A 13,492-nucleotide genomic window follows, 5' to 3' on the forward strand; every position below is an offset into this window, starting at 1 on the left:
TCCTTTGCTTCTTCTCATCGATATCCTTTTCCGTGATATAGCGGTCGCTTGGATACCCGGTGCAATCCCTAACCTTAAGAGCTGGGTTTGGGACCTGGCCTCAACCTCTACGTATGCCGAGCGCTCATGGCGCGATTTATCAAAGGGCCAATGGGAGGCCCAAACTCATGGTAAGCCCCTTTACCACGTCTTTGATGATTTTTTTAAAGCATTTCTTAATTTCTTTTCATACAAGCCTGGGCAAAGATACTGTCATGAGGCCCTTATCTAGTGAGGAGGAGACTTCGATCCCGACACCAAAAATGGTGAAGGACAAAAAGAGGAAAAAGATCTCAACCTCTGAGGATCCAGAACCTAAGAAGAAGAAGGCTCGTAAGCCGAGGAAGAACATTATCCTCCTGACTGAAGACTCTGTTCGGCGTCTAAGGGATGGAGACGAAGAAGACGACTCCGGGCTGGTGGCCCAAGTGGGAATGAGCACCGAGGCCCCAAAATCCACTGAATCGGTGAAGACTACAGAGACTCCGTCTCGAGATGAGGGGGTCTCGCGAAGAGACTTGGGCGAAGTCCCCGAGTCATTGAGGATTGAAGATTCCTCCCACCATAATAAGCCAACGGTGGGTACGGCTGTAGGGTCTAGTCTCGAGGCCCCTCGAGATGGAGAGAACGCCCCAAGTGATCCACTTGGGGCAACAGAAATTAGAGGCTCCCCGTTGCTTCCCTCATTTTCCGAGGAGATGATTCAAAAGGCTCGGGCCTTGAAGACCCTCTCCATCGAAGGATCCAATGGAAGGGAAGATCCCTTCCGTGATTACTTTACTGTAGTCAAAGATGCTACCGGCATGAGTGACTTGGAGGTCTCGAGGAAGGACTCGGGTGAGGCATCGATCCTTTTCAACGAAGCACAACAAGCTCTGAATCGGGTAAGCCTTAACTCCCCTTGTTGGTATTACCCTTGTGTTCATTTTTCTGTTCCTGTCTAACTTCTTTTCTTCTTTATGCGTAGGCCTCAGTGCTTCATCGGGAAGCATTTTCTCAATCTCGAGCTGAGCTAAGTCAGTATGAGGCCGATCTCCGAGGGTTCACAGAGGAGAGAAATGCCCTTAGACTTCTCTGTGGGCAAAAAGAAGAGGAGACCAAGGACCTCCGAGCCGAGTTGGCCAAGGCTCACCAAGATCAAACCGACTTGATCGAGCAGGTAATAAAAATCTTAAAAGTTTATGGGCTTGATTCGGGAACAGTGGCTAACATTTCAATCTCAAAGCTGCAGCAGAAGGTCGAGAGGATCGAGCAACTCCGCGAGGAGGTCAATATGATGAAGGCGGAGACCTTAGGGTGGAAAGAAGGTATGGACCGCTTTGCTGCAGAAAAAGAGACTGCTTTATCGCAATTGTCATCGGCCAAAAGTCAGCTTCGAGGCATAAAGGATAAGAGCTCGGCTCGGGAAAAGAAAATAGGGGAGCTCGAAGCTCTGTTGGCTTCCGAACTTGCAAAGGCCAAATCTGAACCCGAAAAGGCTAAAGCCAAGGCAGTTAGGATTGTGGTCGTCTACCGGGCCGATGCTGAATCCGCTCAAGTCCAAGCGAGAGAGCCAACCGAGATCTCTCAAACTCGAGCATATTGGATTGTTGAACTTGCCAAATGCCAATCTCGGAGGGAAACCTTCTAGGAGATCCAAGCTCGAGGTTTCGATCTTACCGACGAGATAATAAAGTCTAGAGAGCATGAAGCCAATGCTGGAGTGCTGGCCTCCTCCGATGATGATGATGATGTCGAGAGCAAGAGCGGGTCCGAGAGCGGGGGGGACCTCGATGGAGAAGAAGCTGCCCCCAGAGAAAATTAGGAACCTTAGGATTTTTTACTTTTGATTTTTTGTGTAGGATCCTGATCGGACCTTGTAAATATTCTCATATATATAAAGATCTCTTTCCGACTTGTCTTTATTTCATTTTTTGCCTTGTGAAAATTTTGTTTCATTCATGCCTTATGAAAATTTTGTTCATAAGTTCGTGACTTAGGCAATTCGATCGAAGCCGCACTACTATAGTTTTTATAATCGAGTGAGTACTTGCTCGAACTTGGAGTAGGGTGACCCTTAGGTTTTAATTGAGTGAGGATGATTTTTCAAACTCAAAAATAAAATGGCCCTTTAGACTCTTGAATTAGGCCGATACGGCCATAGTAAAAAGAATGGCTTTCTCCCCCTTTTCAGCTTGAAAAGTTTATTGTTTAATCATATAAAATCTGTTGTGACTTAGCATGAAATAAAGAATTTGTTCGAGAGTTCGAACGACTTTGTACCCATTAGGGTTTTCGAGGGTCGATATTATCGAGACCCTTAGTAATTCAGCCGAAGGTAGCCTTTTTAACCGGTTTATAAAAATATTCGAAGGCCTATTTTATAACGAAAATCAGACGACTCCGAACCGTGTTAATTTGGCCGTAGCTTTTAGCTTGTTCCCCTGTTATACTTTGAACTTGTTCAAAGTATCAGTCCCCGAGTGGGGTGGTCGTGGCCTATAAAATCGAGGGTTGCCTTTTTAAGGTCTTACGATCTCGAGGTTTTAGTAATTCAATCATGTCGATTTTTCTGATGGTGGTCCTCGAGTGTGGGGTCAATTGTTCGAACTTTTGTTGTGACCGACCCTTAAGCCAGTTTCCACAATAGATCACAAGCACGACATTGTAAAGTAAAAATTTCTCTAAGGCATGAAATATCTGGCAAGGAAAAATACTTTTTTCAATAGATTAACATGCGTACATGTTTTCCATTAGGGCTCGAGTAATCTACATGGGCATGGTTCGTTCAACCATTTGACCCTTACAAAAATTGCCTATCAAGATCCTGTTGGCACGAAGTATTTTCCTATCCGAGGGTGATTCCCCCAGTATTCGAGGTTGATTGTAAAGGAGCCTCGAATACTATTGAATTGCTCTAAGTTAGCACGAACAATGGTTGCCTCGTTAAAAACCTCGTCGGAAAAAACCATTTGGGACAAAAACCGGTCTAAGAAAAAAAGAGTACAATGTGTGCTTTCAAACCTAAGGATTTTGTGTTTGAAGAATCCTTCAATGTATTCAATTAAACACCTGCAAATGGTTAGTATGAAATAAACATGAAAATGGAGAAGGTCGTACCTTAGCAGTAATATCGTTTGAGGAGTGATCTATTCCAATTGTTTGGTAACTGTTCGCCGTTCAGCATGCCAAGTTTGTAGGATCCCTTTCCGATGATATCGAGGACCTGATACGGTCCCTCCCAGTTCGAGCCAAGTTTTCCTTTGTTTGGGTCTCGAGTACTGAGGGTGGCCTTCCTCAGTTGGTCCTCGATTTTAAATGTCGAAGATTGGCTCTTCGATTGTAGTACCTTTCGATTCGTTGTTTCTGTGCGGCCATCCAAACAAAGGCGGCTTCCCGTTTTTCATCTAGCAATTTGAGGCTTGTATTCATAGCCTCATGATTTGACTCTTCTGTTGTATATCGAAACCTGACGCTAGGTTCCCCGACTTCAATTGGGATCAGAGCTTCGACGCCATATACTAAAGAGAACGGTGTTGCCCCCGTACTGGATTTTGACATTGCTCGATACGCTCAAAGGACTTCGGGCAATATTTCTCTCCATTTTCCCTTAGCGTCGTTCAATTTTTTATTTAGATTTTGAATGATGGTCTTGTTTGTCGATTCGGCTTGTCTGTTCCCACTAGGATGATATGGCGTCGACATGATCCTTTTTATTTTGTGATCTTCGAGAAACTATGTCACTTTGCTGCCGACGAATTGCTTTCTATTGTAGCATACGATCTCGGTAGGCATCCCGAATCGGCATATAATGTGGTCCCAGATGAAATCTATGACTTCTTTCTCTATAATTTTCTCGAGAGCCTGTGCTTCAACCCACTTAGAGAAATAGTCAGTCATAAACAAAATAAATTTAGCTTTACCTGGGGCCGATGGTAGAGGGCCGACGATATCCATTCCCCATTTCATGAATGGCCATGGGGATAAGACTGAGTGGAGTTGCTCTCTGGGTTGGTGAATCATTGGCGCATACCTTTGACATTTGTCGCACTTTCGAACAAACTCTTTTGTATCCTATTCCATATCGGCCCAATAGTATCTGCTCAGATGACTTTGTGAACCAATGATTCGGCACCAGAATGATTTCCACAGGTGCCCTCATGGATTTCTCGTAGGACGTAGTCGGTATCTCTTGGTCCCAAACATATTGCCAATGGTCCATCGAACATCCTGCTATACAGTGTTCCGTTTTCGGCCAATGTGAATCATGCTACCTTCATACGAAGAGTCCTCGATTCCCTAGGATCTGATGGAAGCTTCCCGTTCTTTAGGTATTCGATATATTTTTTCCTCCAATCCCAAGTCAGACTTGTGGAGTTGATTTCGGCGTGGCTTTTTTCGATTACTGACCTTGAAAGTTGTACGACAGTCCCCGAGCTAATCTCGTCGTCTTCGACTGATGACCCCAAATTTGCGAAGGCATCGGCCTCGCTGTTTTGTTCTCGAGACACATGTTGTAGGGTCCATTCTTTAAACCGATGTAGAGTCACCTGTAGTTTGTCCAAGTATCTCTGTATTCGATCTTCTCGAACCTCGAAGGTTCTGTTGACTTGGTTTACCACAAGCAAGGAGTCACATTTGGCCTCGATGACTTCTGCTCCCAAACCTTTAGCTAGCTCGAGACCTGCAATCATGGCCTTATACTCGGCCTTATTGTTAGTTAACTTGGCAGTTTTAATAGCTTGTCTAATTGTATTACCCGTGGGTGGCTTCAAAACGATGCCTAACCCGGACCCCTTCACCTTCGAAGCACCGTCTGTGAAGAGGGTCCACACCCCCGATGATGTACCCGACTTTATTAATAGTTCCTTTTCGACCTCGGGTACGAGGGCTGGCGTAACGTCAGTCACGAAGTCCACTAAGATTTGAGACTTGATGGTCGTTCGGGGTCGATACTCAATATCGTACCCACTGATCTCGACGACATATTTGACCAATCGGCCCAAAAGTTCGGGCTTATGAAAAATATTGCAAAGAGGATAAGTAGTCACCACGCAGATCGGGTGACACTGAAAATATGGTTTTAATTTCCTAGAGGCGCTTATTAGGGCAAGCGCTAATTTTTCTAAATGTGGGTACGAGTCTCGGCCTCACCTAAAGTTCGACTAAAGTAGAAGTCACTTAAAATTGGATAACAATTAAACTTATAATGAGGTTCTAAGAATATGTGATATCACTTAATACCAATAGATAAATATGAAGATTAATGACAGAAATGAACTATAAAGTAAAGCGAACCAGTGTTGAAACGGAATTCGACCCTCGAGCTAGGATGCCCTCGAATTGATTGATACCAAAACAGTTAAGAATAAAGCAAGCTGATGGATAAGAGAGTATAAGCTAAAGAGAGAGAGTTATATTGGATTTTTTATGCGAGAACAATGCGTCTTAAAAATGGTTAATACTCCCCTTTTATATAATAGAGGAGTTCTACTTATGGTATAAATCAAATTACAGAAGGAAATCCCATGATTAGCTAATTAACCGTTTCTGATTTGATCCGTTCCGAAATTTATGCCATAATCCTCGACCAGTCACCAAGGTTTACGTCGTGATCCTCGACCAGTCACGGATATCTCGCCTTTCTGTTATTGTGCTATCTTCGATCTTGGTCGATGTCTGTCTTGTTTGGCTTTGATCGCTACTAGCCTCGATCTCGACAGGTACCTCTGTTCTGAACTTGGTACCTAGTCCTCGTGATTTAGTCTGTTCCGTTATGAGGTCGTCCTTCGATGCAATCTCCCGGTCTCGGTCAAATAGTAAAATCGGGTGGGCCCGATTTTAACCGTATACAACTTTAATTGTTTAGGGTGTTAAGTTATTTATATATTTATTATTAAAATATATTCATATACATATATAATACTTCTGCCAAGGTTTATGAGGTCTAATGACTCCTCACTGATGAACATAACTTCACATCTGCTTTCTGTTCCTTATGCTGCTTTTATTTTATATCAGCTACATGTACCGACCCGCCGTCACACCTATTAATTTTCCGCAATTCTAGCGACAACGTGGCTTGACCGAGCCCAAATCTTGGACAGTCATCAGTGGGAAAACACTTGGGGCCTTACAGAAGTCATGAGATGCCATCAAAAGGCACCTTTGGCAGAAAGTCAGCAGATCAAGGGACAAGCAGCCGAAAGTGGGAGAACATCTTTGACATCTCTGCATTCGATCTTCTAGAACCTCGAAGGTTCTGTTGACTTGGTTTACCACAAGAAAGGAGTCACATTTGGCCTCAATGACTTCTGCTCCCAAACCTTTAGCTAGCTTGAGACCTGCAATCATGGCCTCATACTCGGCCTCATTGTTAGTTAACTTGGCAGTTTTGATAGCTTGTCTAATTGTATTACCCATGGGTGTCTTCAAAACGATGCCTAGCCCGGACCCCTTCACATTCGAAGCACCGTCTGTGAAGAGGGTCCACACCCCCGATGATGTACCCGACTTTATTAATAGTTCCTTTTCGACCTCGGGTACGAGGGCTGGCGTAAAGTCGGCCACGAAGTCCACTAAGATTTGAGACTTGATGGTCGTTCGGGGTCGATACTTGATATCGTACCCACTGATCCTGACGACACATTTGGCCAATCAAACCGAAAGTTCGGACTTATGCAAAATATTGCAAAGAGGATAAGTAGACACCACGCAGATCGGGTGATACTGAAAATATTTGTTTTAATTTGAATGATGGTCTTGTTTGTCTATTCGGCCTTTCCGTTCCCACTAGGATGATATGGCGTCAACATGATCCTTTTTATTTTGTGATCTTCGAGAAACTTTGTCACTTTGCTGCCGACGAATTGCTTTCCATTGTAGCATACGATCTCGGCAGGCATCCCGAATCGGCATATAATGTGGTCCCAGATGAAATCTATGACTTCTTTCTCTATAATTTTCTCGAGAGCCTGTGCTTCAACCCACTTAGAGAAATAGTCAGTCATAAATAAAATAAATTTAGCTTTACCTGGGGCCGATGGTAGAGAGCCGACGATATCCATTCCCCATTTCATGAATGGCCATGGGGATAAGACTAAGTGGAGTTACTCTTTGGGTTGGTGAATCATCGGCGCATACCTTTGACATTTGTCGCACTTTCGAACAAACTCTTTTGTATCTTTTTCCATATCGGCACAATAGTATCCTGCTCTGATGACTTTGTGAACCAATGATTCGGCACCAAAATGATTTCCACAGGTGCCCTCGTGGATTTATCGTAGGACGTAATCGGTATCTCCTGGTCCCAAACATATTTCCAATGGTCCATCGAACATCCTTCTATACAGTGTTCCATCTTCGGCCAATGTGAATCGTGCGACCTTCGTACGTAGAGTCCTCGATTCCCTAGGATCTGATGGAAGCTTTCCGTTCTTTAGGTATTCGATATATTTGTTCCTCCAATCCCAGGTCAGACTTGTGGAGTTGATTTCGGCGTGGCTTTCTTCGATTACTGACCTTGAAAGTTGTACGACAGTCCCTGAGCTAATCTCGTCGTCTTCGACTGATGACCCCAAATTTGCGAAGGCATCGGCCTCGCTGTTTTGTTCTCGAGACATATGCTGTAGGGTCCATTCTTTAAACCGATGTAGAGTCACCTGTAGTTTGTCCAAGTATCTTTGTATTCAATCTTCTCGAACCTCGAAGGTTCTGTTGACCTAGTTTACCACAAGCAAGGAGTCACATTTGGCGTCGATGACTTCTGCTCCCAAACCTTTAACTAGCTCAAGACCTGCAATCATGGCCTCATACTCGGCCTCATTGTTAGTTAACTTGGCAGTTTTAATAGCCTGTCTAATTGTATTACCCGTGGGTGGCTTCAAAACGATGTCTAACTCGGACCCCTTCAAGTTCGAAGCACCGTCTGTGAAGAGGGTCCATACCCCTGATGATGTACCCAACTTTATTAATAGTTCCTTTTCGACCTCGGGTACTAGGGCTGGCATAAAGTCAGCCACGAAGTCCACTAAGATTTGAGACTTGATGGTCGTTCGGGGTCGATACTCGATATCGTACCCACTGATCTCAACAGCACATTTGGCCAATAGGCCCGAAAGTTCGGGCTTATGCAAAATATTGCAAAGAGGATAAGTAGTCACCACGCAGATCGGGTGACACTGAAAATATGGTTTTAATTTTCTAGAGGCGCTTATTAGGGAAAGTGCTAATTTTTCTAAATGTGGGTACCGAGTCTCGGCCTCACCTAAAGTTCGACTAACGTAGAAGTCGCTTAAAATTAGATAACAATTAAACTTATAATGAGGTTCTAAGGATATGTGATTTCACTTAATACCAATAGATAAATATGAAGATTAATGACAGAAATGAACTATAAAGTAAAGCGAACCAATGTTGAAACGGAATTCGACCCTCGAGCTAGGATGCCCTCGAATTGATTGATACCAAAACAGTTAAGAATAAAGCAAGCTGATTGACAAGAGAGTATAAGCTAAAGAGAGAGAGTTATATTGGTTTTTTTATGCGAGAACAATGCGTCTTAAAAATAGTTAATACTCCCCTTTATATAATAGAGGAGTTCTACTTATGGTATAACTCTAATTACAGAAAAAAATCCCATGATTAGCTAATTAATCGTTTCTGATTTGATCTGTTCCGAGATTTACGCCATGATCCTCGACCAGTCACTGAGGTTTACGCTGTGATCCTCGACCAGTCACGAATATTTCGCCTTTCTGTTATTGTGATATCTTCGATCTTGCTCGATGTCTGTCTCGTTTGGCTTTGATCGCTACTAGCCTCGATCTCGACATGTACCTCTGTTCTGAACTTGGTACCTAGTCTTCGTGATTTAGTCTGTTCCATTACGAGGCCGTCATTCGATACAATCTTCCGGTCTCGGTCAAATATTAAAATCGGGTAGGCCCGGTTTTAACCGTATACAACTTTAATTGTTTAGGGTGTTAATTTATTTATATATTTATTATTAAAATATATTCATATACATATATAATATTTCTGCCAAGGTTTATGAGGTCTAGTGACTCCTCACTGATGAACATAACTTCACATCTGCTTTCTGTTCCTTATGTTGCTTCTATTTTATATCAGCTACATGTACCGCCCCGCCGTCACACCTATTAATTTTTCGTAATTCTAGCGGCGACGTGGCTTGTCCGAGCCCAAATCTCGGACAACCATCAGTGGAAAAACACTTAGGGCTTCACAGAAGTCATGAGATGCCATCAAAAAGGCACCTTTGGCAGAAAGTCAGCAGACCAAAGGACAAGCAGCCGAAAGTGGGAGAGCATCTTTGACATTCTGGGCCATGGTTGACAGCAGGATCCCTCTAAGCTGCCGTTCCAGCTTTGCCATGCTGGAATGCACCAGGCAGCTTGCCAGCTTTGCCAGGCTGGAATGCACCAGGCTGCTAGACAGCCTTGCCAGCCCTGCCAACTACCCTCTTTGTATAGCCATTTTGATTTCTATAAATAGGCTTTAGACTCATTCTTTGTAATCAGCAGATATTTGATAATACAACAGAAAATAGCACTTGCCTCCCAAATCTTGGTCTCTTTCTTTCATAGTTTTCTTACTTGTTTCATGTGATTGCCATCGCTTCAGCACGATTGTGCTGTTTATTGTTTAGGACTGAAGCTAAGTAGCACTCAAGCTAACTTCGCTGTCCTCACAGAATCCTCAGAAAAACGGTTCCGTGACATACAGCTTTAATCAGAGTGCTAATTTTTTATTGTTATTATATTAATGCTAAAATAAATTTTTCCCTTGAGTTGAAAAGAGTGCTAATTTTTTATTGTTATTATATTAATGCTAAAATAAATTTTTATTGTTAATTCAGATACTTCTTATTCGAGTATATCTTACTATCCTCCAAGTAAAATCATGGAAAACTGAAAATTACATAGGTATAGAAGTAAATCTAGCTTCTCATTACCGAAACTTTTTCTTCAGTGATGCATATTGGTCCAACTAAGGGGTTGTTTGGTATGAGGTATAAAAAGGTATAGTATTGGTATAAAAACTTAATACCATCTTAATATTTTATTTGGTTAGCAAATCTGGTATAAATTATTTCGGGATTAAAATTAGTATCGGGATAACTTAAACAGTGAATAAAAAATAATACCAGGATAACTAATCCTACAATAACTAATCTCAGTATAACTTATCCCGGCATAAGTTGTATTCAAACCAAACGACCCCTAAAGGTGTTACGGTAGTCGATAAACGACATTGGACCAGGAAAGGGAGACGTACTCTGGATGAAATGAGGAAATCGGGGACCGGTGACCAGGGCGGGCGGGCTCGGATTAGAGGGAACATGCCGTTACTAAGTGGCCCGGATTATAGTGGGATGAGACGGGATGGGATCGGGCCCTAGGTAGTTTTTCTTTTTAAAGTTTAAAATAAAACTTAAATATTTAAATAAGACAAGAGTATGAAAATTAATTCTAGGGCTAAGAACCTATAATTTTGAGTGGAATATAAACTTTATACTTTTAGTATAATTTTTTTAAAAGAATAAAATAACATAACTTTACATGATTGTTTTAATTTGTGTGGGATTTTCTTTGGTTCTTCCGTTAAAATTGGAATATCTTGGCCAAATTGTTCGGCTTCCTCCATGCCGCTTTCCCCTGATAGGAGCTCTGTGGACAAAGTGTTTTCTCTTCGTTCTAAAGAGTCTATGTTGTCTCCGATTTGATACCTTTCAGGTTCCAGCACTAAAAAAGCTCTCTGAAACTACAGAAAATGGTTGAATATTCAACACTTCTCGAGCCGTCCTTGCTAGAACAGTAAGTGTTTTTTATGCTACCTCTTATTTCAGTAAGTCTTCACGTTCATCTTCAACATAAATGTTGTTTGTTACTATATCATGTAGCATATAAACATCAAGTTCATTAATTTGTGAAGAGCACGACCCATTGTTCATCTTTTATCGAAGGGACTAAGTATTAGCATGACTTTCAAGCATAGCCAATTTTTTAAAGGTTGAATTGAATAAGAAGAAGAAGATGTAGCAATTTATGTAGTAGTATTTGATAATGATCGCTTATGCATATATTTAATTTTACAATTTGCCTTTATGATAGGATTTAAAAGAGCAGTAACACAGTAAATAGGTAGAATAGGAAAAAAAATACTTTTTATAATTTTCAATCATGACATTAACAATTGCGGTGTAGCTTGATTTTAGCTAATAACATATAGAATAGAGCGGTATGAAATTTCATAGATAAATTAGTAGGATAATACACACTAAAAATAATTTTATAGCACTATAAAATTTTTTAAAAAAATATAATAAGTTCAAAAAACGGTATTTCAATCTCCATCTACAATATGATCTCTAGGATCACCATTATGGGCATTAAATACTAATTGTATAGGTCTTCTGTATTCATAAGCAACTACTAATTGTTCATATAAAGAATTCCATCTAGTTTTTATTTCTCGTGGAATTTCTCTATAAGGCAAGCCACACTTATGATACCTTTTCTTAAACTATTTTCATCTTTTCAATATTTGGGATTTTAAAGTACTAGTTTCTATGAACGTGCGTTGCACGATAACAATGGCATGTTGATGTTTGATCGCTAAAAAATTTCATTTTCTGATTGCAGGGCCTTTAATACATATGCAATGATATCGTTTTAAAAAAATTGAGTAGCATGAATGTATTATTTGTTCGTAGAAGTGATAATTAAAAGAAGTAAAAAAAGCTTTGTCATACAAAATAGAAGAAAAATAAAATTAACTCGTTAGGGGACAACTTGTCTATTTTTAGTCAATTAATAATTTTGTTACACCAAATATGAACGAAGGGAGGTAAATATAATATCGTGAACCACAAAGGAGGTTAGTGTTATGAAGTCAAACCTGAAGGGAGGTCTATGAAATTATCTCTATTTAATATTATTTAAAATACAAGTTGTGTATCGATTGGCGAGTACAATATAGATATGTATTAGAATAGAGTTTATGAGATCTTTGGACAACTTGCTTTAGGCTTTTATATTTAAAAATAAATTCTTTAGAAGAGTAAAATCCTTGATTATAGATGATTTTATTATACAATTATTTTAAGAAAGACATAGTATGTGATAATATTATTTTTGTAACAGAAAAGAGAACTGGATAACTGATACCTTCCTAAATCCCAATTTGCAGAATTGTGCTAAAAATTTATATTGATATTCCCATTGGGTCTGTTAAAGTGAAGCGTAAGATCAACCAAAACAAAGAAGATATCAATTTTTTTTTAAATTACCTTTAAAGAAAGAACAACAATAGCAATATATTGCATGCTGATATACTTCATGAATTCTGCATTAAATATATTAAGTTAATCTTAAAGAGAAAATTCATGAAATTAAGAAATTAAATTACCTCTAGAAAGGCATATGTTCTTTGAGTGCAATAACAGATGATGAAACACATTATTAAAGAATGTCATCATATCAGAACGGATAAATAATACACTGGAATAAGAAGCCAAACCGACACAGTTTATTTTCCATTGAGATAGTTACAACATACAACTCCTTTTATTTTTAATCTAGAGAAGGAACTCATTTTATGAAATTATAAATAAAAAATCTTAACCAGATTTAACATACAAAGATGTTGAAATAAATTACTCACTCTGCCAAAGCTCAAATGCTACTACAGGCAACTGTGCACTTGCTTCCTCTGCGTGTTTGATGCTTCGTTTATGTCTAAACCTGTTGAGCTAGATACATGAAACTAATATTTGAACAAAATTAATAAATTACCTCTAGAAGATTGATATTCCATAATAATAAGTACAACCTAATTTGTTTGAGGTAGACATAAATAAATTATACAAAGTGTCCTTCTCCAAGTCGATAAGTGTTTAAAAGTGCTTGTGTCTATGTCGGGATGGTACGGAACTTCCACATTAAGTAGAACACATATGGTATATATATGAAAAGTTGGAACTTGATTAATGTTAGAAGTTTGTTCAAATTCATAATTATCTCGAACGTTATCACTTTTTAATTGAATTAGAAGTTCTCGATATTGGTAGAGTGGAATTTATATGCAAGGTAAGTGGAGTTTAAATCGGGAAGAATTTCATCCTAGGGTAATATTTTAAATATTATAATTTTATCCACCTTTAATAACTCTAGTATTTAAGGGCATAAAAGTCTATCAAAGTTTTAAGGATATTTTCTATGTATTTAAAGAAAAAGGTAAAAAAAGAAAATTAGCCTTTTAAATCTAACACAACAATTTGAACGTTTTGGAGTTGCCATGTTATTGTTGTTGTCATGTTAATCTAGGAAAAGTAAGTATTTTTATTCTGAATGTTACAATTGTAGAAAAATAACAATTTCTAGTTGATATTTTTTTCAAAAATTATTATGAGTTCTGAAATATTATTCGACATGGAATTGAATCTTTAATG

The 13,492-nt window shown here is 39.7% G+C and overlaps 1 protein-coding gene across 1 annotated transcript; it reads left to right on the forward strand.

Moving 5' to 3' along the window:
* Positions 1-302: 302 nt before the first annotated feature.
* On the forward strand, positions 303-1,669 carry LOC138910147 (uncharacterized). Its single transcript, XM_070201371.1, has 2 exons — positions 303-923; positions 1,007-1,669. Exons 1-2 carry the CDS (start codon positions 303-305, stop codon positions 1,667-1,669), a joined length of 1,284 nt encoding a protein of 427 aa, XP_070057472.1.
* Positions 1,670-13,492: the final 11,823 nt, after the last annotated feature.

This window comes from Nicotiana tomentosiformis, chromosome 4 (genome assembly GCF_000390325.3).
Source record: "Nicotiana tomentosiformis chromosome 4, ASM39032v3, whole genome shotgun sequence".
Lineage (NCBI taxonomy): Eukaryota > Viridiplantae > Streptophyta > Magnoliopsida > Solanales > Solanaceae > Nicotiana > Nicotiana tomentosiformis.